The 26,484-nt window shown below is 37.8% G+C and overlaps 4 protein-coding genes across 12 annotated transcripts; 3 read left to right on the forward strand and 1 right to left on the reverse strand.

Moving 5' to 3' along the window:
• Nucleotides 1-432: 432 nt before the first annotated feature.
• Nucleotides 433-4,444, forward strand: Elp4 (Elongator complex protein 4). Of its 3 annotated transcripts, XM_076524431.1 has the most exons (8): nt 433-1,223; nt 1,316-1,453; nt 1,542-2,205; nt 2,298-2,465; nt 2,552-3,171; nt 3,243-3,455; nt 3,522-3,653; nt 4,161-4,444. In XM_076524431.1, the coding sequence occupies exons 4-7, from the start codon at nt 2,312-2,314 to the stop codon at nt 3,630-3,632; spliced, it is 1,098 nt and encodes a 365-aa protein (XP_076380546.1). In that variant the 5' UTR covers nt 433-1,223; nt 1,316-1,453; nt 1,542-2,205; nt 2,298-2,311; the 3' UTR covers nt 3,633-3,653; nt 4,161-4,444. The 3 variants fall into 3 exon arrangements, with proteins under 3 accessions (XP_076380546.1, XP_033339952.1, XP_076380545.1); XM_033484061.2 differs by lacking the exon at nt 4,161-4,444 and having other exon boundaries at nt 434-1,223; nt 3,522-4,138; XM_076524430.1 differs by lacking the exon at nt 4,161-4,444 and having other exon boundaries at nt 434-1,453; nt 3,522-4,138.
• Nucleotides 4,445-5,343: 899 nt separating this feature from the next.
• On the forward strand, nt 5,344-14,769 carry LOC117228360 (CD151 antigen). 4 transcript variants are annotated; one of them, XM_076524453.1, is made up of 6 exons: nt 5,344-5,701; nt 5,953-6,171; nt 8,112-8,294; nt 10,789-11,001; nt 14,212-14,419; nt 14,631-14,769. In XM_076524453.1, exons 1-6 carry the CDS (start codon nt 5,639-5,641, stop codon nt 14,687-14,689), a joined length of 945 nt encoding a protein of 314 aa, XP_076380568.1. In that variant the 5' UTR covers nt 5,344-5,638; the 3' UTR covers nt 14,690-14,769. The 4 variants fall into 4 exon arrangements, with proteins under 4 accessions (XP_076380568.1, XP_076380565.1, XP_076380567.1 ...); XM_076524450.1 differs by having other exon boundaries at nt 5,345-5,701; nt 14,571-14,709; XM_076524452.1 differs by lacking the exons at nt 5,344-5,701; nt 5,953-6,171 and adding an exon at nt 6,190-7,998 and having other exon boundaries at nt 14,571-14,709.
• Nucleotides 14,770-17,624: 2,855 nt separating this feature from the next.
• On the forward strand, nt 17,625-18,762 carry LOC117220742 (succinate dehydrogenase assembly factor 2, mitochondrial). Its single transcript, XM_033471001.2, has 3 exons — nt 17,625-18,013; nt 18,101-18,252; nt 18,323-18,762. Exons 1-3 carry the CDS (start codon nt 17,981-17,983, stop codon nt 18,591-18,593), a joined length of 456 nt encoding a protein of 151 aa, XP_033326892.2. The 5' UTR covers nt 17,625-17,980; the 3' UTR covers nt 18,594-18,762.
• Nucleotides 18,763-18,800: 38 nt separating this feature from the next.
• Nucleotides 18,801-25,716, reverse strand: Blm (Bloom syndrome helicase). Of its 4 annotated transcripts, none has more exons than XM_076524449.1 (16): nt 25,562-25,716; nt 25,069-25,176; nt 24,710-24,833; nt 24,001-24,615; nt 22,993-23,911; nt 22,800-22,904; nt 22,543-22,709; nt 22,225-22,446; nt 21,375-21,736; nt 21,059-21,317; nt 20,298-20,681; nt 20,080-20,230; nt 19,817-20,004; nt 19,427-19,748; nt 19,174-19,342; nt 18,801-19,101 (listed from the first exon to the last, which is right to left on the reverse strand). In XM_076524449.1, the coding sequence occupies exons 2-16, from the start codon at nt 25,152-25,154 to the stop codon at nt 18,984-18,986; spliced, it is 4,191 nt and encodes a 1,396-aa protein (XP_076380564.1). In that variant the 5' UTR covers nt 25,155-25,176; nt 25,562-25,716; the 3' UTR covers nt 18,801-18,983. The 4 variants fall into 4 exon arrangements, with proteins under 4 accessions (XP_076380564.1, XP_033326891.2, XP_033326890.2 ...); XM_033471000.2 differs by having other exon boundaries at nt 25,069-25,210; XM_033470999.2 differs by having other exon boundaries at nt 25,069-25,210; nt 25,374-25,716.
• Nucleotides 25,717-26,484: the final 768 nt, after the last annotated feature.

Consider the following 26,484-nt stretch of genomic DNA (forward strand, 5'->3'; position numbering starts at 1 on the left):
TGGCCTATACTTACGCGAAAGCCTCGCCGAAAATCCGTTACGTACTCGAGACGAACCTTTTCAAAGGGGGCTTGAATAAACAACGAATCCCAAACCTCGAATTTGTACCTCGATCCCCCTACCTGAACGAAAGTGAAACAACAAAAACAGATTTCCGAATGTTTTCCCAACGACAAATAATTTCAAGGGCAAACCTAGCCATGACATCCTTGCAAAACAGCATCGCGATCTATCGATACTGTTATCGCCGCGTCACGGACCATCTCGCACATCGCGGGGTCAATATTGTCCTAGTAAGATCTGAAATCTCTGTTGAATGCCCTCTTTGGTTGCTAAAGTGCAACTAAAACTTCTGCATTAAAGCGCTCTGTCTCTGCCCCTCCCCCCTCTCTATCTCTCTGACTATTTCTCGGTCGTCGGTGTTATTGCATGAGTGAGAGGGACGCTGGGACGGTGGGAGTGCTCGACAAGCCTTTCGCAGTTTAATATCGGGCCTGGCTCATGGATCGGGCACACGCTTCGACAACGGGAAGACTTTCTTGTGGCACGCCGCGCCGCGCCGCGCCACGGCGTACGACCGTGAAGGGAAGCATGGGGCACCGTGTAGACGGTATACACAGCGAAACGGCAGCGGATCGCGCGCTGAATCTTTTCGATTGTCCGAGTGCGTCGTCGAGTGCGCGTTGGACGTCACAACAGGTAGTTGAGCGAGGGCAGCGTGCTCCCGTGGAAAGAAAGGAAAAGACCGAGAGCGGAAGCGAGACGGTCGATAAACGGCACGGGTGTGCTGAACAGAGAGAGGGGAACGCCGGAGGTTTCGCGGTGGGGGTAACCGAAGGGGGAAGCTGAAGGAAGACGGTCGGAGCGGAATATGCCAGAAGGGGAGAAAGATGGTGTAGTAACAGGGAGGGGTTCCACTGTGTTTCGCCGGATACCTCCGCACTCTCCGGCTTTGCACAACTGCCCGTGCTACGGAGCTTCGAATCTAACATGCACGAGACGGGTTACTCACGCGGCTCCCCTCCCCGCTTGCCCCCCCTACGTCTCCACCTTTTCTCCCTCGAACTCACGTATTTCATTCTCCTTCCCCTTGCCTCCGCACCCGCCCTCGACTCGCCGTGATCTCTAGCAGAAGGACGCGTTTCCGTAGTCTGACGTCGAGCAGTTTTCGAAATTAATATTTCAAGCCTCTTGGAATTAACTATGCCTGCAGCGAACGAACAGTAAATCGTTTATCGGAATTTTTTTACATTGCGTAATGCCACTTCGATTGACTTTTCTCTCGGACTGCATATTTTCTATTGTACGCTTACAGCACTCGGTGGAATCGTTACTTTTGGTTAATCGTTGATGCCGCTGGCGCACGTGACTCTTTTCCTCTAATCGCAGCAGCCGATGTTAAGCTGTTCGAAAGATAATGTAAATATTGTTTACATCGATAACAGCGTTCAAGGTTTGGATTTATGATTTAGTTCTTGTGTTAATAATCGATTGCCGTGTTATTTCTTTCGTAATGATCGAAACTTTTTTGTTCTTAACAGTTTGTTAATAGAAGAAAGATATCTGCATTTGAATCTACGTCGACTTTAATGCTTTTGTATTCAGAGAAGTGGCGAGTCAAATTTTATTTCTATACAACAGGGAAGTATGGTAGATTTTTTAGATTTTGTTAAAGTAATTACTGCTTTCGTCTCTAAAGTTTGGAAAGAGTTAATGCACTCTGGAAGTCAGATATATGTGCATAGGAAACGTCTATTAGATAAATTGTAACCGCATGCAACGATACGGATAGTGCATTCTCGCAGAAGCCTTACAGACTATAAAAAGCGTCATCTGCCAATTGCATTATCATGCTATTGTCGCCACCTACGTTGGACGCGCTGCAACTAAAAGTGGAAATGCCGTCGATAAATCCTGCATTATGTTATGGAATTATATTTATTTAAAATAATATAGTCGTTCGTTCTAGGATTTAGAGAATTTTAATTTATATGCTGCTCGTACGATTTATTATAATACAATAAATTAAACCAATATATCGTAAGATTGTTGCAAACATAACCTACAATCGTAAATAGCGATTGTAGTGACACGTGAAAGAAGCTTTAATGTAAATAATCGTAATTTTTTACAGTAGATTCGTTGAGTGTAAATATTATTGACCTTCCGCTACTGTTTTATATAAAAATAATTTTCATACGTATCGTAAGTAAATTGAACACTTTTTTTTCTTCTAAGTATGTAACAAATGATGCTCCTAAAACAAAATGTTTATATAGCTGTATTATTTATTGAAGGATAAGTAGATAAGATGGATTTAAGTGCAGCAAAGAATAGTAGGTTTCCTTTCATACCAGGAACAAAACCTTCGATCAAAAATTCACAGCTTCTTATATCGACTGGAATTCCTTCTCTGGATCATATAATAGGAGGTGGATTACCTATTGGTTCACTGCTCGTTATTGGTATGTAGTTAATCATTTAGAGTTCTTACTGACACTACTGTACAGTATGAAAATCCTATCGTGTATAAAATAAATTTTATTTTCAGAGGAGGACCGGTTTGGTACTTATGCTAAAGTCATGACAAAGTATTTTGCGGCTGAAGGTGTGGTCACTGAACAGCCGGTGCTAATAGCCTCCAAAGATGCAAAAACAGCTCGCTTTGTAACAGAGATGCCAGCTGTTATAACCGACACCAAGTCAAACAGCCAAATGCATCATTTAGATGAACAAATGAAGATTGCTTGGAGATACCAGAACATGAAAGCAGTCGATTCCTCTCCGGGCGAAGGACAGAGTTTTGGTCACTTTTACGACCTTACCAAGAAAATGGAGAGAGAAACAATCGAAAAAGCAGATATAACTCAATGGAACGATGATAGTTGCCCCACAAAAGATAGCACATTTGAGAACTCATCCTACTCAAAAGTATTGCAATGCATTCAAAAAACCATAAGCGAAGGACAATACTCGATTTCGGAGACGCCCGCGAAAAGGCAGATCCTAAGAATTGCAATTCATTCACTGGGATCCAGATTATGGTTCAGTGATACAGAAGAGAAATCAAATCAGGACTTGTTAAAATTTTTGTATCTTTTTAGAGTACTTTTAAGGTATTCTTATGCGGTTGGCGTCGTAACAGTGCCTGTAGATTGCTTAGATAATTCAGTAAGTTTTACCTGACATGGTTCCAATACAATTTTTCAAATGTTAGATTATGTACCATCGTAATTTTCTAGAGCGCCGTCGTACAGCAAGTCGAACATTTGTCAGACGTTGCCATTCGATTAGAATCGTTTATGGGTTCGAAGGCGGAAAATAGTCCTCTGTTCAAAGACTTTCATGGTTTATTACACCTTAGGAAGTTACCCGCGTTAAACACAATAGCCAGTCACAATCCAGAAGCGCGAGATCTAGTGTTCAGATTGCGCCGTAAATCATTCGTCATCGAGGTAACTAAATTCTCATACAAATTCTACCTGTAACAGAATAAATTGCATAATTATTCCGTTCTCTAGGTGCTGCATCTTCCATCAGAAATGGGGGACACCGCGCAAAGGGAGCAAGATGAAATTGTACCGAATGTAGGATGCGGTAGTCAGTCCCGTAAAAATTTGTTAGATTTTTAAGAAGCTGATATTGTACAATGCGTAAACATACTTTTTGCGTACAAAAGTACAGTGGATAAAAAAGATATAGGCACATCTTTTAAAACAGAATAATTCTTTTTTATTGAAAAAACTCGTTTTTTCAACTTTTTTGTTTTATCTAAGCCTATAACGAAAATTTAAAAAAGGCTTTTTCTAGATCTCGTTAATTTATATGTATATTGAAAATTTCATTGAATTCAATTGACGCATAGTGACCTCTAGATTTCTCACAGTTTTTGGTCGGAAGTCGTGGAAAACTACTATATTTGCTGTCTAACAACACCAACCGTTTTCGATAAAATTACATCGACTAAAATAAGTCATTATATAGCGAACTAGTCCCCCCTAACATCTTCGAAAAATTGAAGTCATCTAGTACAGTTTTAAAAAAGTTATACCGTTTTAAAAAAAAAACGTGCCAACACCTTTTTCAGCCACTGCATTTAATAAATATCTTTACATATGTATTATGTAATTTTAATATACATCGTCTTGTAATTTTTATAGTTTCCACCTTTGCCAGCTCCTAGAATAGCGATGGTGTACAGTTCCTCGCAGGTCCATGCACTGTTCGCGCTATTTTACCCAGAAGTGCATACTGCGGCGCGTGAATTAATGCAGACAGCAGGAGATAGGCTCCGTGAACATTCACAATAATACTCGTAACACATTTACCCGCTCTGCAATTTTTACCGTAGATACGGCTCTGTCGATGTATAGAAACATATTCAGAAAGCTCGGGTATAATAAATAGAACTGTACCGATAGTACAAGCGGTACAGTCTAACGAACTCTCCCTGTTATTAATTAGTCACGCCTCTATTTTTTTTCACTTAGATATAAGAACCCCTGAACCGTGTGGCCGCGTATAAAATCCCGTCCGCACCGGGTTCAGTGAGTTAATACGAAGAGCATGAAAAAACAAAAATACAGCAAAATAATAAATAAAAATCTCAACCATCTATCGCGTTCTCAACTCTTATTTTTGTTCGATCGACTTGCAAGTCCTATTGCTTATTTTCTCAGTGAAACTTCGTTATGGCTATAAAGCATCGTTTAGAGAACCACTCTTCATCTTCCAAACGCAACCTAAATTTTTTCATTTAGGCTTTCACCTGCTTCTCTTACCATAGATAAGAATCATCTTTGAGCAGCTTTCACGCTAATCATCGAGAATTGAAAAAACCATACAACCAATTAAAGCAATTCAAGATACGGTAGAAAGTGTATATTCTCGAAATGAAATTGTGAAAAGTCGAAACGAAAGAGTTACAAAAAAGAAGAAGATAAAATTGGTAAAAGAAGAAATGGATTTCTATTTAATATCCGTTTGCGATACTTTCTGAAAATGTTTGTCGCGCATATAACAATTCGTGGTCGAATTATTATTAATCCCCCTCGCATATTACTTGATCTCTTTCCCAGGGTATCCGAGCGAACGACAAACATAGCGTTATTCGCCCGACGGATGAGAAGGGGGTGGATCGTATTGGCCCGTGACGATTGCCTTTAAACGTCGCGGCTCCCCCATGTGAAATTCGACAAACGTGTCACGTATCTGTAACAATCGCGCAAGTATGTGCATACGGACATTTCAGCCCCTCCATTTTTTTAGTTCGGTGCCTTTCTATTTCCTTCCGGTTCCATCCGGTCGGTCGCGCATGAGGGCTCGCAACGCAAGCGCACCTACAGATGCCTAGTATTCGTACAAGCACCGCGGAACCATGTATCACGCGGCAAGTTTTTAGTTCTCCGGTTAACGCGGACACGCACGCTTCGAAATTGCTCGAAGAAAGTGACACCTGGAAATTGTTCGCCGTTCGAAATCGAAGGAAACTCGCGCCCAAGCACGAAGCGGTTCGACGCTTATCATCTGGCGATTAATGGAGTGTTATCGCGAGGGATTAACGTGACCGATCGTCGCCCGTGTCCCGAAAGGATCGTCCCGATCGGCTCCCGATGGAACTCTGAGATACAGCTGGAAAATGGAATCCAAGGGTTTCGCGTTGTCGCGGGTCTTCGTGTGCTGCGCGAATGTCGTCTTCTTGGTGAGTCATGGCCGAAAGTATTAATTAAACCAGCCGCGATCCGCGGTTCAAATCATTCTTAACAACTTTGTCGAATTTACGGGACCTTGACTCGACGAATGTAGAGCGACGATTGTTCAACCCCTTGGCCCCTATGGCATTTTCACGCATTTACGAAGATTAGAATTTATCGACGATTATATTTAGACTGTTTGGGGAGAGATACGACGATTATGGACAGCTATTAAAAAAATGTATTTCTTCACTTGCAGATATCGGGTTTCGCGTTAATGACATTGGGGGCACTGTTATTAGCCGACGACGAGCGAATTCTGCTGTCACGTTTATTGGGACCAGGCGACATCCACCCCGAGCAACCACTGTTCTATTATTTGGCCTTTGCCGTCGTTGGACTGGGATTTTTAATCACGCTCACGGGGCTGCTCGGATGCTGGGCAACTTGTCTCTACAATCGATGCGTTACCATTTCTGTGAGACACCCCTTGATTAAAATATTACCGCGCGAAGCTTCCATTTAGAATCTGGAGTTCCACGGATTCAGAGCACTCTGCTTTGCCCGCACTATTTCGCCAGAATATTGTAATAATTATAATCGTTATCGCAAATAGGTGACCCCCTTTTTCTGCACATACGCACAGCTTTCGTCAGAGTACAATGCCGTGCGCAATCATCCGTTCTATCGAAGTTTTTCACATGTCGTTGCTCAAAAAAAAAAGGAGACGGAGTTCGCCGATAAAATTCATGTCATTCATCAACCGATTAGACAATTTCCAAGATAAACGAGGCGGTTGTTCGAGGCTCGCGCGGATGAAAGCACAACAACTTTCAATCTTTCTGCCCAAAGAATATTTATTTCTATTTCAGTGAAAGATATTTTGCGATTGCGAACGATCAGCCTCTTGCGCAACATCCTTTTCGAACGAGGCTAATTTCTTAAATCGCTAGGACACTTTCTGACGCTCTCTTAAACGTTCTAGGGTTAATTAATTAATTCATACAGGGTAGTTCACCTAGTCTTTTGAGTATATCCTTCAGTCGCGATTACATCAAAAATATTTGGAGACCGATTTTATATAGAATTTTTAATTTTGGAGGTCGGAAGGCCACCCCAAGGATATATTACCAACGTATCTGAGTGCATTTGAAAGTCAATTACCATACATTTATTGCCCGTGTGACGAACAATGTCGGCTAAATCGTTGCCAAATGTACATTTGCGGTTAGCAAACATGAAAAATGTATATTTACGATTAGAAAACATAAATATATATCTGCGATTAGCAAACATGAAAAATGTACATCTGCGATTTGCGAACATGAAAAATGTATATTCGCAACTTTCAAACCTACAAAATGTTCTCTGCAACATGTCTGTCCATTGGCGCCATGCAATATGCAAGCAAAATATTTTTCGCACGATCACAACTACGGGAAACATGTCTGCGGACCATTCTGTAACACGAAAGATAGGGCGTAGATTGAAAATCTGTCAAGACGAAGACGTAGATGAAGAACGACGAAAGGAAAATGTTCTGTCATAACGCAGGTAACGCGAAGATAACACCGTGCAGCATTGTCTGCAGGTTTTAGTGGTAGCTGTATAGCAAGCCCTTCGTTTTAATCGCGGGCAGAACCAAGGTCTCCCCGGTGCGCATCGTTCTTCGACGAACCCTGACGATGAGTTTGCTCGGCGGAGCCAAGTAAAACCAGATTTCCCGCATTGCCGGTGTACGGTCACGCGTCGCTGCCCGGAAACGGATCTCCATAAATCCAGGCACGCGTGCCCGCAGAAGGAGGACGAGCCTCTGTATCATTTAAAAACAGCAATTATTCAAGTAGTCGCTTATTAGCGGAATAAACGCGTGCACCGCTCGCGAACGGGTCTCGTCGCGCGCGTCTCCAGCATTCGCGCCGTGGAACTGCTCCGGATAGAATAAAATCGTGTACAACCATTTTTCCACGGATCCATAGCTGTGACCGTTCAGGACTATAAACTTAATGGATACAGTGACTCTCATTAGCGTCCGGGCGCTTGTTAAATCAGAATGTGGCTGCTTTCAAATTGGACTAAATCATTGTTTCTAGAACAGCTGGCAAGGTTTAACTCTTTGCAGTCGATGCTACTTCGATTCGATGTCCAAAATATGTTTGCCGATCTACAAGTATTTCCATTATGCATGATTTATTGCGGTTTATGCTTATGGAATTTGAGCCTACTGGCGAGTACAATACTTGCAGTTTCAACAGTTTTTGAAATACAAGCAAGCCCGATGCTGGTAGAATTATTTTGTGGAATGGTACAGCAATTTTTAGTGGCGTCTCAGTGTCGCCACTCGGGTGCAAAGGGTTAATCGCAAGGTTTACTCGAAAGTTTTAATTGCAAGGTCTAATTTTGTTCTTGCGCTTCCAGTACCTGATCGTAATAGTCCTGCTGGTGACAAGCGAATGCACCGTCTGTGTCCTTGTCGTCTTCTGGCCGTACCTCCTGGGCATCGACGTGAGACCGGCGAGATTGATACGAGCCTTGCAGCGTAGCTATGCAGTTCCTGGTCGAGAACAATTCACGGCAGCCCTTGATCTCGCGCAGACCACGGTAGGTTTCAGTTACAGTCATGTAATATGATAAGTAACGTCAAGATCAATTCGTCAAGCAAGGTATAAACAGCGTCCTATAACCTTCGCGGGCCATTTGTCTCGTACCTTGTAAGATACCGTAAGCTACACCAACTTCTGATCCGCATTCGTCTCCCAAATATCGGAATCATTTATCGAACTTTAACATCATCGTCGTTGCAACTCTATTCCAGTATCAATCATATAATACTGATTGTTATTATTATTATTATTATTATTATTATTATTTGAGCCGTTTATTTTGAAAGTGGCATAAGTCACTTTACCGTAATGAAAAGTGGTGATTTTTTAATGTTTATACGAAATTATTTATACTGAGAAAAATATCAGTATCCTGAGATAACAAATACAAGTAAATCTTCTCGGAAGTTAGCATCCATATTTTTCTGTTATACGCTGGATCTCGTCCTGTTTCTTCAGCAAAATACAAAGACATGATGGACTTGCTTAATTATATACCCCCTACTATACTAGTTATTTTAAAAATTTGAAACAAAACACGATTTCCGAGGACTTAATCACCCCTGTTGATGACGAAAATTGAATTGAACCGATGTATTTTCATATAAATTACTTATATTTATGTTTCAAAATGTACTAATTATTTTTGTATTTTATGAATATTAAAATAAAAAATACTTAAATCAAACCTTTATATTAAATATGTTCATGGTATAAACTATTATTATATATGTAATTTATTCAACAATTTTAGTAAATCACTGTCCTTTCAAAACGTCACTTCAGTAAAATACGTCGGATAAAATTAATATATGTCAGTCATTTTTCTAAACTATTTATTTTGAAAGTGGCTTAAGTCACTTTACCGTAATGAAAAGTGGTGATTTTTTAATGTTTATACGAAATGATTTATACTGAGAAAAATATCAGTATCCTGAGATAACAAATACAAGTAAATCTTCTCGAAAGTTAGCATCCATATTTTTAAACGTGTTAAAACGCAAACTCTTAAATATATCGACTTAAAAACAAAGTGACTTATGCCACTTTCAAAATAAACGGCTCAAATAATAATAATAATAATAATAATAATAATAATAATAAGTATTATATGATTGATACTGGAATAGGGTTGCAACGACGATGATGTTAAAATTCGATTTAACATTTGATTTTACATTTAATTCGATTTTACGTTTGATTTAATCCTTGCCCACCATATAGCATTTATCAATTTTTATCATTATTTTCGAAAATGTCACGCCGGTACGATTCCAACCCACTCATATGTTGAAGAATTTTTCAATTGTTTTCAACTGTTTCTTTTCGTTTCATTATTTTTCCGACTCTGTAAAATTGATCTCAATTTTCGACTTCGGCAAAATCGAACGTTAAATTTAGTTATCACTAGACTGCGGATCTTTGTGCGAAATAAAAACCGTTTAGAGTAATTGTAAGAAAAACAAATACAGGGTGTCCCAAAATTATGGTATTTCCGGGAAATGAGGGGTACCCGAGGTCATTTGAAGTAACTTTTTCCTTAGCGAAATTGCAATCCGCGGCTTTTTTTATGAATTATTAACGAAAAACAGTGACCAATGGGAGGCGAGATCAGCTGGCGCTAGACAGCCGAGCCAATCAGCGGAACTGGGCTTCGACCGCTCGTTGGCTCGGCCGCTTCGCGCCAGCCGAGTTCGCCTCTCATTGGTCACTGTTTTTCTTTAATAACTCGCGAACGATGCCTCGGAGAAAATTTTTGTAAAGGAGAAAGTTGCTTCGAATGACCTCAGGAATCACTCATTTCCCGGAAGTACCATAATTGTGGGACACCCGGTATAATAAAATTGTTCTTCCTCTTTCAGTCATTATAATAATTTGTACGCAAAAAAGAAAGTTATTCGGAGATTCTCTCAATGTCTCGAGAGTTTTATATTTGACCTAGTCATTTTTGTAAGAAATGCATAAAATGTCGAAAAAATAATGAAACGAAAAAGAAAATTGAAAAAAATCGAAGCATTCTTTAACATACGAATGGGTTCGAATCGTACTGGCGTTTTAATTTTCGAAAATTATGATGAGCATTGACAAGCGTTATATTTTCTAAGTTCATTCTGAATATTTACCAAAAAGTTAAATTCGGAACCAAAGTTTCGTCGAGCCATCGAATCGTTTGAGAAATATCGACGAAGATCCCAAGAGCAGTTATCAGGTCGCTGTTGAAAGACAGCGATTCCACGATTCGTGTCGGTAGATCCAGAAGCGTAGAACATTCTATGGGATTTGGATCGCGAATCCAGCGATTAGTCGGGCGTTAAACGGCGGACGATCTCGTAACGAGTCAAAGAGGAAGCAACAGGCGATCCGGTCGATCGAGGGAGGAGTGTCCGCGTTTACCCGAAACGTGCTCGCACGATTTACCGTATCGCAGAAAGAGCAATTACCGTGCACACCCCGCCGACATCGAATACCGTAAATTGCGTCGACCTTTTCAGTTTGCTTGCTGCGGCATAAACGGAAGCAGCAATTACGGTACCTCCTGGTGGCGGCTGCAGGAAGTGGGACGAAGAGAATTAGTGGTGCCTCTCAGTTGCTGCACCCTGAACAACGCCAACGAGACCGACTCCTTCCTCAACCCCGAACCTGCCAATCTTACTCTCTGTCAGGCTTTGAACCCGGCCGAACACCAATACGCTCGGCACACCGCGGTACGTATTTTAATCAGGACGCCGTGATACCGAAAGAAACGCTTCGCGTACAACAGGATGGGCCTTGGGCTGTGTCTAGTTTATGTTGCACTGAAAATTAGATTTGTTAAATGTTTAGATATTAGTGGAATCCCAAGTAGAACTAGTTGGGAATTTTGTTTGACTGTTGTTCTATAACGTCGCTGCACGCTTCGTCTACTTTATATTGTATTAATTATTTGTGTGAAATCTTTTTTGTGTCATCGTCGAGGATTGTTACAATTATACCCGTGCAACTTTATGCAAAATAGAAATAGTCTTAATTATTTGCAAGATGTAGGAAGTACATGAACATTTATTTATTTTATTTATTTTTATTATTTTATCTTTGTTTTTGTTTTTGTTATTTATTTTTATTTATTTTCTTAATAATATTAGTGAGTCGACAGTGGTGCAACAATATCTTCAATTTGTTTAAATGATTTCGCTATTTTGCATTTGATTTACTCATTGTTTTGCCATAAATGCATAAAATCCGCAATCTAAGTCACTACTGTACATTTTTGTAATTGTAGTTGACATTATGATGCATTCGGTGATGTTAATGACACCTCTTGAACAGATCTTTGGCTCTTAAAATATTTACTCTTAGAGTCACGCGTGAAATTTACTTTCAATAAATTACAATCTGTTATATTGTCACGACTAAAGGACATGTTTAACCCTTATCTGGTATAATGATTTTCATGAAACTGACTGGTATGCATTGTGGTTAGGATGGGCCCTAAATAAAAAGCGCAGAAAATGGGTTAATCTAATACTAAATAAACGGCCCATTCTCGGCTGGCGTATGAAATAATAAAAACGTGGAGAATTGAAATTTTACTACAAAATGAAGTAGAAAGAATTACAGTGAACTACTTAAACAACTGTTTGGGTAAACTAGCTACAGTAAATACTCTCCAATTTTCCTTCAGCTTGTAAACAAAAATGAACAATTTGGGAGGACGATTATTCGAGCTTTGCGTCAACAATTATCAGAACGAGATGCAAGGCTCGAATAATCGTATCTCCTCTTCCCAAATTGTCCATTTTTCTGTATAAGCTGAGCGCCAATTAGGGAGAATTTACTATATTTCTATTGGGTTGGCAACTAGGTAATTGCCAATTTAAGTTATAAATGTCCCTCACTCCCATTTCTATGATATCCGTAAATGTTATATTAGAAAATTATTATTATTATTATTATTATTATGTTATTTTTTATTATCCGTGAATGTTAGCAACTGGACAAATTGAATGCAGCGGTCAAGGAAAAGCGACCAGAATTGGTCAATCGTAAAGGTGTCATTTTCCACCAGGACAATGCTAGGCCGCACACGTCTTTGTCCACTCGGCAAAAATTGATGGACATTGGTTGGGAATTGATGTTACATCCACCATATAGTCCTGATCTCGCGCAATTGGATTACCACTTATTTCGATCCCTCGACAACTCCCTTCGTGGTAAAACTTTTAACGATGATGACGCTGTAAAATCTCACTTAACTCAGTTTTTGGCCGAAAAGGATCAGACTTTCTACGAGCGTGAAATTTTCAAGTTGTCGGAGGGATGGCAAAAGGTCATCGAACAAAATGGAAAATACATTACAGATTAAACTTCGTTCCAAGTAAAAAAAAATTTTTATTTTATTGAACAAATCGACAATTACTTAGTTGCCAACCCAATAGAATCGAACACTGAAGATTTTTCGGAAGCTTCTCGATCGTCACAGTGCTTCCGGAATAATGTCGAAACCGCCTTCTAAAAATCGATCACCTCTGGCACGCATTATCGAAAGTAGCCTGTACGGTTCAGAGCATACAGACGCACTTTACCTAGCACGCACACGTTCAATAATGACCCGCATGTAAATGTCACCGCCTAAGGGAAATCCAATCGGATGCGGGTTGCGCAAAAGCGCGTCGAGTGTATCGTTTCGATCGGCATCGCATCTGGGAATGAGAACGACGCTCGCGAGCGAAAAAAAAAATATAAAAATGGTAGCGCAACGGGCGGGGGCGGGCAAAGTTGGTCGCGTATCAGCGGGGAGAAAGTTTTCCCTCCTTTTGTCCGCGGCATGTATTAAATTTCACGCGTCCACGTAGAAATCGAATATAGATTGAAACGTCATCGCGTGCCGCCGCTTTTGTCCGCTGCTGCGATGACGTTATCGCGCGGAATTGTTTGCCGTGACGCTTTACCGCGTTATATGGAACGATCAGTTTTAATCTATAATTGAATACAGCTCGCCGGAGGAAAATTCGATGTAGGAACAACGACGGCCCGCGTGTCCGACGCGATTTTCGACCGGATCTAACGATTTGAGAATAAGTCTGACTTTTGGGAATTTTTTTCCGAAAAAATTAACGGTGCTTCCTCTTTAACGAATATTTTAATCAATGCTCTGTATATTGTGGAACCTGTGGGAATTTTTCTGTGGAAAAGTCTGCAGAAATGACCAGGTAAATTAAATTCGCCCTAATTGACGCTCGGATTACGGTAATTTCTCCCTAATTCGCGCTCAGATTGCGCATATAAATGGACAATTTGGGGAGAGGAGATACGATTATCCGAGCATTGCGTCTCGGGTCTTGCAGACCTGTTTTTATAGTCGTCGACAATCGGTAACTATAAAAACGAGCCGCGAGACTCGAATAATTGTGTCTCCTCTTTCCAAATTGTCCATTCTTGTCCGCAATTTGAGTGCGAATTAGAGAGAAATTACTGTATACACAAAATAGGACAATTTGGAAAGAAGAGATTCTATTATTCGCGGCTCGTTTTTATAGTTAGGCTCGTTTATATAGTATATAGTATAGCAAGACCCGAATAATCGTATCTCCTCTTCTCAAATTGCCCATTTTTGTGCACAATTTGAGCGTAAATTAAGGAAAATTGACTGTATTTTGTCTTCTGAAAGTTGCTTACTTGAAGATGCTGTTCTGTGCTGTGAGCACGATTTCTTAGATTTTCTGGAGTAAAAAATTCCTGAAGAGTTTGTTGACGCACGAACTTGCCTGATAGATAAGCGAAATGATTTTGAATTGACGATGAAATTGATTTGAACGATGATTCAATTTTTGACGAAAGTGCAGGCGTTTTAACACAGTAAAAAGTAAATTTAAGTAAAAAAAGATTTTACTTGTCCGAAGATTGCCACGTGTTACCGATCAAACTGAATTCTACAGGGTTGCCTGGAGATGTTGGAGAAATGGACGCAGGACCAAGCGTTGATACTGCTGACGGTCGGATTGGCAGTGATTTTCGTCGAAGTAGGCGCATTGCTGACCACGTTTCTCGCCTGCTCGAGGGGTCACAAGCGAGCCAAGTCCCGAGCATCGACGTTCACGTCCACGCAAACCTTGAGCCCTTTCAGCGAAAGCGATCACGATTTCGGTGAGCGAACCTCCGTACTTCACCCAGCTGAAGAGCCTACGGCTAAGAGATCATGTTTACTAAAGACGGCTTTCTATGTCAACCGACTCTTGGTTCTCGCTCGAGCACCAGCGAGCCTAGCATTTTCTAGCAGATTGTTGCTTTATCGTAGGATTCGGGAACACGAACCATCAGATCCACCAATCCCAAAGCGTTGATCCGTTATTCGCAGGCATGGGGATCGAGAATCGGATGCACGCGGCCGGCACGACGTTCGGCGCCAAGTCTTGAAGGTGGCTAGAGGGCAGCGAGGGTAAATCGCCGATCGAGGTCAAGAACAGAGACAAGAAGACCGTGGGCAATCTTCCTAGGCTGAACGACGTGTCGAGATTCAACCGGAGCATCATCGAGGAGTGGAAGAACCCGTCGAAGCCCTCCGACGATGTCTTACGAAACGACCAGCTGTACGAAGAGCGAGCGATCGACGTGCCGAACCATCCGTTCCAGCGAAACTACTCGAAGAAGAGCAACGACAACGCGAAAACCAGCGACGAGAAGAGGAGCCTAAGCAGAACGAAGGTGTCTCAGAACAACGGGACCGTCAGGAGCATTCCGATCAAACACTATCAGGCGTCGATAGCGCAGAACATGGGAACGTTGAGAAGATCCTTGGCGCCGCAGCTGCAATTCGAGTCCTCGATCTCCGAGCCCGAGAAGAACTGCTACAAAACGGTCTCCGCGAACGACGTGTCCTGTTCCCAGAACGAACAAGCCCCGCGTCCGATTCGTTTCTTGAAGCACTCGGACGCTGCCAACGCGACGAGACGGTCCTGCCACTCCTGCGACTATCAGCGCGAGGCTCGATCCGAAGCCAACCGGATCAACTCTAAATTGAAGACGCTGGATCGCCGGATAGTCCGAAGCGAGCACAACATCTCCCATCGATTGGACGACGACGTCAGCGACTTCGATGAATACTTCCACAAGGTTGGCTCTAGGTCGATGACGATGGGTCGTTTGAAATCGGGGAAGTCGCAGGAAAATGGAGGGGCCAACTGCCATTCCAAGGACGAGGAGAACCGGCTGAATAGGAAGTGGGGAACGATCGACCTTGAACGAGGACACGTCGGTCAGAAGATATCGGCGTACGAGGAGAACGCGAGGTGCAGCGGCCGCAATTGGGAGTACAGCGACAGGTTCCAGGTGCTTCCGGAGATTAAGAAGCATAGAACGATAGGCGTGCCATTGGTAGGGATGCACAATGCGTGCGGATTGCCAGTGGTAGCTTCCTGGCCTGATCACGAGCTGCTGGAGCCCTTGAGGGTCCGAAGCAGAGTTATAGGGACGCTGAGACCGATCTTCAAGACACCCAGGACCACCGACGGTCGTCATCGAACGCATCCGAAGAGGAAAGCGCCGCAGCCGAACCAGACCATGTCCAGGAAGAAGCACGACGCGGAGAAGTTGAAGAATCTTGACAAGCAAGTGGAGTATCCGTCGATAAAGTCGCTGATGTCTTTGGATACCGAAGGCGAGGCTAAAAAGAGGAGGAGGAGACGTCCGTCGTTCAAGGCGAAGAAGGTCGGGACGTTCTCGTCGTCGAAGAACTCCATGAGGCACACCTGTAAATCGCATATCAAGAGGAACAAGGAGAACTCGATGGCTGATAACGCTCGCAGGAAATCACCGGATGCCGAGAACGCTAAGAGACAGACTTTGTATGCGAGGGACGATGGCGAGGACTCTGTGCAAGTCCTGAAGAATCTATGTTTGAATCCACTGGCACGGACCAAGTCGGAAACCGATATGATTTGGTGATTATTGGTCTCTGCTTTCTTCGATGATACCGGGTGTCCCCGCTAAGATCGTACACCCAGGTATTTTCTGCGCTTTTAGCAAATTATTCGGTGGCTATTCGTACAGTTTATATTAAATAATATATTAAATATATATATATAATATATTATAATAATTATTATTATATATTATAACGTATATTATAATATATTATATAATATATTATATTAATATATTATATTATTATTATATATTATTTAATATATATATATATATATATATATATATATATATATATATATTAAATAATAAATGAGACGTTAAGGTGTTCGTTCTTAGCTGGGACACTCTGTATAAAAGTGGATTGAGATCTTCAATTTGTTTGGACAGCGGTCCAGACGATGCAGTCTCGCGTGTTTTAATGATATACATGTATGTGCTTTGTAAATATGCTTAAATGATATATGTATGTATTTTATTCTCGAGTGTTCATATAAAAAGAAGCCCTTGCTACCCTCGTTGAAAAGATCGATGTACGTCGAAGGAGTTATATATTTTAATGACGAGTAAATTAATCGTTTTAAGCCTGTAATGTTACGACGTTTTGGTAATTGTAAAATACCAATTTATTATCCGAGTTGTTGTGTTACGAATATCATTAAAAGAACAGAAAATCGGAAATGATTTAACATCGATTTGAATTAACCTCTTAAAATTTAAATATTTGTCGCGCATGCGTTGTTCTTTCTCTGATCTAATGATTGCAATTTAATTGACTTTTTGACATAAGAACGCATCCTCTTGCAAACATTAGACTGCTTCAATTTGCGGTCTTAAAAGTTCAAAATTCTACTCGAGAATGTACGCAACGATCGATTTGAGTTGAACTTTTCAAATTCAAACATATTTCGTTTGCGCACGCGTTAACGTTGCACTTGAGAATAAAAATAATTATAGCAACTACAAATGATGTAACTTTCACAGTTATATTGCTAAAATTCATTGCGGTCAATTCTAGACGCAAGAAGATATACGTATTAGCAATGTCGGGGGCAAAGCGTTCAGAAATATGAGGGTAGGTACAGAAACTGCTTTTCTCTGATTGGCTGACGCTTCACAGCTAAGCAGTGCTGCCCTCACAGTTTTAGACAAAGAGAAGAAGTAGTGCGTGAGCAAGAGAACATGACATCGGCAAACACACAAGCGAAACAAGTCACACCGACGACCAATGTAGCTTGCGATCTCACTCTATTCGCGCATCCGTTTGCCTAGCGCCCCATCTGAAACACTTGGCGCGATATTCGACCAGCGTACTTGCGAACGTCTTGAAACGACAAGTATTACCTAAAATGTAGCTTACGGGTTTTTGAAAATTTTAATAATTGTAGAAATGGTGGCCGTTTCAAGACGTTCGTAAATACGCTGGACTGTGGTCGAGAATCCTACTGGGCGAAAAGTATAAGTCAAATATCACGTCACGTGTTTCAGTTGGAGCGCCAGGCGTACGGATGCGCGAATAGAGTGAGATCGCAAGCACGGTAAAGTGAGATGCCCTAGATTTCTCGTCCGTGTGGACATTCATTCATAGAGCTCGCTGGTTTCGTTCTATCTCTCTCAATCATCTCCCGTTATCTTTCTAAAGCAACTGCGCGGACCTGGATGTGCATTAAAATGGTGGGGATAAAATGTTTACTATGCTGAAACAGAATTGCTTGAATGTACTGTAGTACATTTGTTTCAAGTAATTAATTTTGTTTCTGGAACGAAGAAAATACAGTAACGACAATGAATATTTTCGTAAAATCTGCGGTATCAACTGTAAGATTAAGTATACAAAATAGGCAACATTTATGTTGTTATTCTTATATAAATTTGAAATGATGTTGCAACAATGTGTAATTTAAGGTTAAACCAACACCATTGGTTAGAAGTATTGCAATTAGTTCTATGAAACATACAAATGATCCTGGAGATATAATTCATTTGGAAGGTCATGAACCTAGTATACCTCCTTATGTTGAACGGAGTGATGAAAACTCAACAGTTAAAAGAGCGAGGTAGAAATAAAAGGCATTACTTATAACTGCGTAATTATGCAATTGTATTTGTCACACTTTCTTCTTGTAGGCTGATATATCAGTCTCGTAAGCGGGGTATGTTAGAGAATGGCCTACTGTTAAGTACGTTTGTCAAGAAGTATTTATCTGATTTTAATGATGAACAATTACAAATGTATGATCGGCTCATAAATTTACCGTCAAATGATTGGGATATATTTTATTGGGCTATAGGCTCAAAACCCACGCCACCGGAGTTTGATAATGAAGTTATGGATTTATTAAAGAAGCATATTAAAAATGAGGATCGTCAAGCAAGAATAATGCAACCTGAATTATAGATGTAGTAATACGTAATAGATTCTGTCTTTGTAACTAACAGAAGTATTGTACTAGTACAATAAACGATTATTTATTTATTTGAATAGCAAATATATTTTTAGTACGTTTACAACATGCAATAGTTACTGTAAATATAGTCGAAATAAAATATATATTCTTTATTAATGATCTGATTGTTTAACATAAATAACCTTTTAAAATCAATATTAAAAATAAATCTTTTTATTACAAATCCTTATATGTACAAATATTGTGGACATTTGTTATAAAAATTACACTTAATACTGTTGCATTATTTGATGAATAAAGTGGCCAAAAGTGCCAATGTCTGTGAACACTGGGCTAATATCTTCACACTTATAAATGTGAAGATATCATAAACAATATTATTAACCAAGTCGTATGAACCTATTTGGATTTTGGGAAAACTTTACAAGTCCTGGACCACTGTTTGATGTCGTCGCTTTTTTCGTTGCTGCCTTTGCCGTAGTTTTTCCTTTACGCGTGCTACAAATACATCAGTAATTAATATGAACAGTATGAATTGCATTCAAACAACAAAATGTTTCTATAATTTACCTAGATGCTGTTCGTTTGTACTTTTTAGCGTTATTTCGATAATAGGCTTTGCCTTTGCGTTTTGTACCACCAGTACTGTACGTTTTACCTGAATACGTAGAAACATCAGCACTCCACGTATCGTTGTCATCGTTATCACTACTTTCTACCATTTCTTCATTTAATAATACTAGAAGTTAATTCACAGTAAGAAACGTTTAATTATTTTATTATTAAAGCAGTGGAAAATATAATACACTATTTTTTATGTTACCATATTCTGCAGCATATTTTCTTGTAATATCTAATAAAGCTTTCCCATATTTTTCAAAGTTTGCCTTAGTCACATGCGGTATTTGTAACATGGATTCTTCATTATCTGGTAACTTCTGACTCATGGCCCTGATCGCTATCATATTCATTACCGAAGATGCAGAAATATCGAGAGCTCCAGCAATTCCTTTTATTATCTCCATTAGTTCTTTATAACAACGGTCTCTCAATTCTTGCAGAACTTTATCAGTTTTCTTCGTGACTGTAGACACTGTTGCTACTGCAGCACTGTTATTGTTAGACGATCTCATAGGAATTAAGATCTGTTGTTAATATTATCAAATTAGAGCAATTAAAATTAATTTATTATTTTTGTAGATATTAAATTTACCTTTATATCCTTTTTTGTCATAAGCTCACTTGCCTTGGCACCAATTTTAACGTAGGCACAAGCAATTTCATTTCTGATGTACATGGTCTCTTGTAAATACTCTTTGAGCACCATAATATGCAACAAACGTTCTATATCACCTCTATTCCATGACCTCCCATACCCATACAAAGGATGCTTAGTAAGTCCTGTAAAAGTAGTTTGCAATTATATTTCACATCGAGGAACAATATCTATATGGTATAACAGGGGAAACCTTATACCTGAATCCCGAATTTTCTTGAGATCACTTCCTTTAAATATGTCTGTAAGGAATACCATTGTGAGATTACAATTCCTCATTTGATTAATTTCACGCACCCCTTTCATAATATGTTTTGCTTGATCCGTTGCATCTAGCATGCGGAAATCATCCTACAAAGATTTACATATTACATTTGAAATATTGATATTATAATAATTCGTTATTTCCATCACTTACTTTATTTCTGCAATTATCACACGATGTTGCTTTATTAACAAGACACTGTTGTCGATCAAATATTTCTCCAAAATAATTTAATTGCAGGGCCCTGCGACAATCTGTTCTATTTTCACAAAACGATACCATTTTAAATAAATTATCCATATGGGTTTTAAGTATTTCAGGATTGGAGTTATCCAATTCAAGCATTTTTCTTATTCTGTGCATATCAGTATAATTGTAAAATAAAATGCAGTCAGCATTGTCTCCATCACGACCAGCGCGTCCACTTTCTTGATAGTAACCTTCGATCGATTTTGGAAGAGCTGCATGTATTACGAAACGCACATTTGGTTTGTCAATACCCATTCCAAACGCAATTGTTGCACAAATTACGTGAATCTACAATTTTAAATATCATACGATCATATAAAATGGTGCCACTATCTCAGAAATATTCTAAACATACATATGGACATATATAAGCAAGCAAAAATGAAAGAAATTTTAAGTACAGTATCGAAATCGGTAGTTGCTGATTACTGCATGCATTCATGTCACACCTAGCAAAAATTTGTGACTATTATAGGATGTCCCCCTTGAAACAGGATAATTGTGTGCGTTACTTCAAATGAGACACCCTGTATATAGTTGTTATATATAATTTGCTTTATGTTACTAATATTGTAAAAATCTATAAAATATATTTTAGCCGAATAAATAGGGTTCCGCTATATTTATAATTATCAAAAATATTTTATGCAAATAATTTTTCATACTTCCTCCGAAATCCATCGTCCTTGAATATCACTTCTATTATTATCTGTAAGACCAGCATGATAACTTAATGCTCGGATACTATTCTTTTTTAGTTGCACTGCGTAATCGTCACAATCTTTACGGGATAAGCAATACACGATTCCACATTCATTTTTATACTTTGTTTTGATCATAGCTACTACTTCTTCTGCACAATTTTTTCCCTTCTTCGAAATTATGCTATATCTTAAATTAGGCCTATTGAAACTGGACATAAACCTGAAAAAAGAATTCTTAATTGAAGCGTTTAAAAATGATATTAATGTAATAACTTACCATTTTGGTTTGTTAAGACCTAACTGATATAATATATCAGTTCGAACTCTTGGCGTGGCTGTTGCTGTTAAGGCAATTGTTGGTACTTTGGGATAATTTTGTCTGAGGCATTTTAATCTTTTGTAGTCAGGCCGAAAATCGTGACCCCATTGACTCACACAGTGTGCTTCATCAATGATGAATCTTGCCAACAACCCTCTCTGATACAATGTAAGTAAACAATCACAAAGTCTTTGCGATGCAGATATCTTTTCTGGCGTCACATACAATAATTTTAGAGCTGGTTCTTTTTTTGCAAGCTCTCTATATATTCCATCTGACTGACTGTCTGTTTGACCACCGCACATATGTGCTGCTGGAATCTATGTAAAGTTTTTTGCAATTTGTAACTACAACGTGATATTAAAATCATAATACATAAAATCGATCATCTTTTTAATATCAGTCTCAAGGATTATGTTTAAACTAAAATATTATGCATCATACAATTAATTTTGAATTTGTTTATAAAATACAGACTACTCCCATGGAAATATGCATATTTTTCATTTGTGAATTTTTAACGCGACAGTTATTTAATTTTCTGTTTAAATCTAGAAGCTATTAGCAAAATTCTAAAATTATTTTATATTGGAACAAATTTTTGACATGCTGAAGTCTACAAATAGAATCTTATCACGTAAATTTTAATTTGAAGTTGATTTAAAATTTTTAAATGAACATGAAATATGTTACGTTCACCATACCATATTAGTTTGAACAAAATCAATGAATATTTTCTACTCAAAAGAAAAAGTAATTCATTTAATGCTATGTATCTAATAAAAAAGATTGCTTGAAAAGAACATACATCAAGGGATGTGAGCTTTTGAACTTGATCGAAAATAAGACTTTTCAATGGGGAAACTACAATTGTTACGCCAGGTACCAAAAGCGCTGGTAATTGATAACATAAAGATTTCCCTCCTCCAGTAGGCATCAAAACAAAACAGTCAAATCCCAAAAGTGCGGCATTAATTGCTTGCAATTGATTTGGCCTAAATGAATATAAGCCAAATTTTTGTCTAAATACCTGAAAATATTTAAGTTAATTTATTGAGTACATACATTGAAATTGAAATACGAAATATATCTATTATAGTAACTCAGAGGAAAAATTCGACTTTACCTTCAACATTTCTCGTGAATGTGGATAAGTTTCACTATCAAATTCACCACTGACGCCATCGTTTTTGTAATTTCCAGTGAAATTACCCGTTTCGATTTGAACCTTTGCGGATTTTGTATTTTTTTTATCATTTTTTAATCCATTATCATTAACGTCGTCATCTTGAGCTGTTAATATTCCAAATTTCATAAATGCACAATATAATATTTTATTCAACCATTATAGCATAGAAAAGAAATTTTATAGTTAATATTTACTTGAGAAATTCCAACTTGTATTTATATTACTTTCTTTATTTAGCGGAGGAAATTGTTCAAATTCTTGAGTTAAACAGTCCACAATGTTTTCAGAATATGAATTATCTACAATAAATCACTGATTAAAATATTAAATATAAACTACAATACTTAATCTTTACAGTTAATTATAAATTATATATAATATGGTTACCAGGTGCATCAAATATATCACCCCAATCATCCTGAATATTTTCCTGTGTCGATTTTGCATTAAATTGGGAACTATCTTCTTCCTTCTTTTGTATGAACTGTGTGTTTTCATTAGTTTTACATTGTTCTGGTTTATACATACCAGTAATTATTGTATGCTTATTGCTAACTATTTTTTCCTGCATACATTGTACATGTTCTTTAGTTTCTTCTTTTCCTGGTTTATGTGTACTGGTAGTTCTTGTATGTTCGTCAGTGGCTATTGCTGCAGAATTAAGAGTTTTACATTTTTCTTCTTTTTCCCATATCTCTTCTATCTGCTTAGAAACATTTGTAACCACAGTTGCTTTAATAGGTCTTTTTAATTGGAATGCTCCCTTCTTTCCTTGAAGAGGCGAGAAATTTACACTATTATTATGTATTTGTTCTTTTATTTGAGATTCATTTTTTTTCTCTAAAGGTGAGAAACATTCTATCTTCATTGGAGAAATTGTACTTTCTGTTTGGATAGTACGAACATAATTTGAATTAGTCAAATTATCTGTAGACAAATTAAAACTGTCACTGAAGTATTCTTCTTCTGCAAACACGTCTGAAGCATTTACTGTTGATTGATGATTTGAAGTTCTTGGTGTTATGGGTGGTACAAAACTATTTTTACTTTCACATATGTGCTCATTACTAGATTTTATGTTTTCATTGGTTTGTACATGCATTAACTTCTTCTCAGTCAAACGTATTTTTGCTTTAACATGCTGATGTAGAATTTTTAAATCTTGATACGATTGTGCATTAAAATTTGGAAACTTTTCTAAAACAGGCAAAGGAATACGTTCTAATGCAATGTAAACTTTTTCCAAAATTTCTATTTGAAAATCTTTCAGTTGTTTAAACCTATCTTCTAACTGAGCTTTTGTGTCCTGGAATCAAGTTATTTTTACATAATTGCATTATATAATTTATTTTTAATACCTGTATTTATGAAATTGTGTTATAAGTGATTACTTACAGGTATAGATGACATTATAGGTCTTCCTTTGGCAGATTCAATCCAAGGATCCAGATTTTTACCTAAGTCTAATGGCTTCAAATCTAATTTGAAATCTGGTCCTACCCATTGCTTTTGAGGAGTTCTTCTATAACTACTTTTAAAATGTGGACTACTGTCAGAATCTGATATCACAATATTTTCTTTTCTTGCACGCCTTATTATTTGTTTTTGTGTTTTTGGGCTATCTGTTTCTATTTTTTTCTTTTCTTCTACTTTACCTTTATTTACATTGTTTTGAGATGAAACTAATGATATTTTAGGTGATGCATTGTGTTCGGTTTTTAAAATCACATCATCTCGATGTGCTTCAGATTCATGTTCACTATCATCAAGAATTCTATTTTTTTTGTTTACACGCAAAGCAGGTTTTACAATATCAGTGTCACTATCTGAGGAAGAAACAAATCTGATTTTTGGTTTTCGTATGGTTCTAGTCAAAAATTTTGGTTTGAACGTTGGACTTGACATTATTTTTTCCTCTTTGGGATTCTTATGTTCGTCTTCAGTATTATTAATAGATGTTTTCACAGGTGTTTTTAAGTTATCACGATGAAATGAATCATCAGAACTTCCCTGAAAACATTAATATAAGAACAAAAGAAATTTGATATTTAATCTTTCGTGAATATGTTATCATGTTTTGATGTAAAATAAGAAATTTTCTTACAATAGATATGATACTGGTCCTATTATTGGAATTCGTTACATTGTCCTCTGCATTAATAGGTTTACTATTCGCTGCACTTAAATCATTGTTTAACGTAGAATTTGTGTTTATTGGTTTTATGGTGCTGTAAAATATGGTATTTGTTTTTGTTGTATATAAATAATGAACAATTCTTGTTTTTAATATGCTATAGCATCAGAGATTTTTAATAAAATGATATATATTGTAGCAGATTAAGAGTGTCAGGATAAAATAAAGAAATTTGTAATGAACAGTATAATGAAATTGCAATGAACATTATATTGATTGTTTGCCCTTAGTCTAATCTTTTATGTAGGTACAACGTATGATTTTGATACCTCGGCACAGCATTTCTAAATCTTTCAAGGTATCCTTGAAATGTTGGTTGAAATGAACTTGACTGGGGCTCCACAGACTTCGACATTTTCTCGAAATTCTAGTGATCACTAAATCATTAAAAGATCTTGAGACTTACGTGTGCTGTAAATGACGAAATAAGCTGCACATTTTATTTATCTTGTAATTAAAATTTGTAATGACTACGATATTAAACAAACGATGACATAAACTCATTGAAATTTTCATATAAATATACGTTTATTAGAGAGCACGTTTCTTTCAATATATCAAATGCAAAACCAACATTAATTTTATTTTATGTATAGGCATGTGATGTACACTAGACGAAAACCACTTAAGATGAATTGAATTGAATTAAATTCATCTACATTAAAACACATGTCTTATAAATTACATTGTTCGATTATCTATAAATTGTTTAGTTTAATTTTATTAAAATGTTCTTGTTAATGTAAACAATGTTCAACGTACACATTGGTACACATTTCTGAATGTTAAATATAAACTACACTTCCACCAGCTCCACCTGAAGTGAGCTGCAATACGCGATTTTAGAACAGTGTTTCAACTGTCATTAAAGTTATATAACTTTTTGAAACTAAAATTCAATAGTCTGAAATTTCTATTTAAATCTTCGAATACATTAGAGTACACTCATAACGATATATGATATATATATATTAAAGTATATATATATATATATTAAATCCCGTATTTATATCGCATCGCACACTTCCGTATTTCCGAGGTTATGTCAAGGTGTGCGCAAATCTTCGAAAATGAGAAGGGATAAGCGCGGGAATCGAAATCAAAACAAGTATTGTTATACATATTTTATTATCGCAAACAAGTCACATGTAGTTTCGTCAAAGATGAGATATGAAAATTGATCTAACATACAACATGAAATTTACTTTTCTGTTGTCGATTTTACAGATTGTGAGAGCTCCGTTACCATTCCCGAGTCGCACGCAACTTTATCGATACTTCACGTATTTACCTCTTAGCACAGGAATTTACTTTACTTACACTCTTTCTCTACTTACGTTATTTCGCAATGTTTATTGTTAAATACATGTATTTCCTATCAGTTTTAAAATCGTAGTATTAAAAAATGAGAAGTTTGGATATATTCCACGATTAATGATTTGCATTGCAGAAAACGATAGACTGACGTAGCTATGTTATAAAGCAAAAAGAAAATTATATTTTTTGTTTGTTGTCATTTTATTTCACATGTACGACTATATTTAGTAAATATGGAAAATACATTTGTTAACTATAAAAATACAATTTTCATTGTACTATAAATGTGAACATTTTTATACATACATTTATTTAACACGATATTGCTGTACGTGTACTATACCTCTGTAATTCCAAGAAATTATTTC

This window comes from Megalopta genalis, chromosome 9 (genome assembly GCF_051020955.1).
Source record: "Megalopta genalis isolate 19385.01 chromosome 9, iyMegGena1_principal, whole genome shotgun sequence".
Lineage (NCBI taxonomy): Eukaryota > Metazoa > Arthropoda > Insecta > Hymenoptera > Halictidae > Megalopta > Megalopta genalis.

Coding starts and splice junctions, on each gene's coding strand:
- Elp4 (XM_076524431.1), top strand. CDS start 2,312: ATGGATTTAAGTGCAGCAAAGAATAGTAGGTTTCCTTTCATACCAGGA. Junction 2,466..2,551: donor TGGTTCACTGCTCGTTATTG/GTATGTAGTTAA, acceptor TTTTATTTTCAG/AGGAGGACCGGTTTGGTACT. Junction 3,456..3,521: donor GTAAATCATTCGTCATCGAG/GTAACTAAATTC, acceptor TCCGTTCTCTAG/GTGCTGCATCTTCCATCAGA.
- LOC117228360 (XM_076524450.1), top strand. CDS start 5,639: ATGGAATCCAAGGGTTTCGCGTTGTCGCGGGTCTTCGTGTGCTGCGCG. Junction 5,702..5,952: donor GCGCGAATGTCGTCTTCTTG/GTGAGTCATGGC, acceptor CTTCACTTGCAG/ATATCGGGTTTCGCGTTAAT. Junction 8,295..10,788: donor TTGATCTCGCGCAGACCACG/GTAGGTTTCAGT, acceptor CGACCTTTTCAG/TTTGCTTGCTGCGGCATAAA.
- Blm (XM_033470998.2), bottom strand. CDS start 25,315: ATGAAAATTTCAATGAGTTTATGTCATCGTTTGTTTAATATCGTAGTC. Junction 19,749..19,816: donor TGACAAAAAAGGATATAAAG/GTAAATTTAATA, acceptor TATTAACAACAG/ATCTTAATTCCTATGAGATC. Junction 19,343..19,426: donor AAAATATGCTGCAGAATATG/GTAACATAAAAA, acceptor ATTAACTTCTAG/TATTATTAAATGAAGAAATG.
- LOC117220742 (XM_033471001.2), top strand. CDS start 17,981: ATGAATATTTTCGTAAAATCTGCGGTATCAACT. Junction 18,014..18,100: donor TAAAATCTGCGGTATCAACT/GTAAGATTAAGT, acceptor GTGTAATTTAAG/GTTAAACCAACACCATTGGT. Junction 18,253..18,322: donor TCAACAGTTAAAAGAGCGAG/GTAGAAATAAAA, acceptor TTCTTCTTGTAG/GCTGATATATCAGTCTCGTA.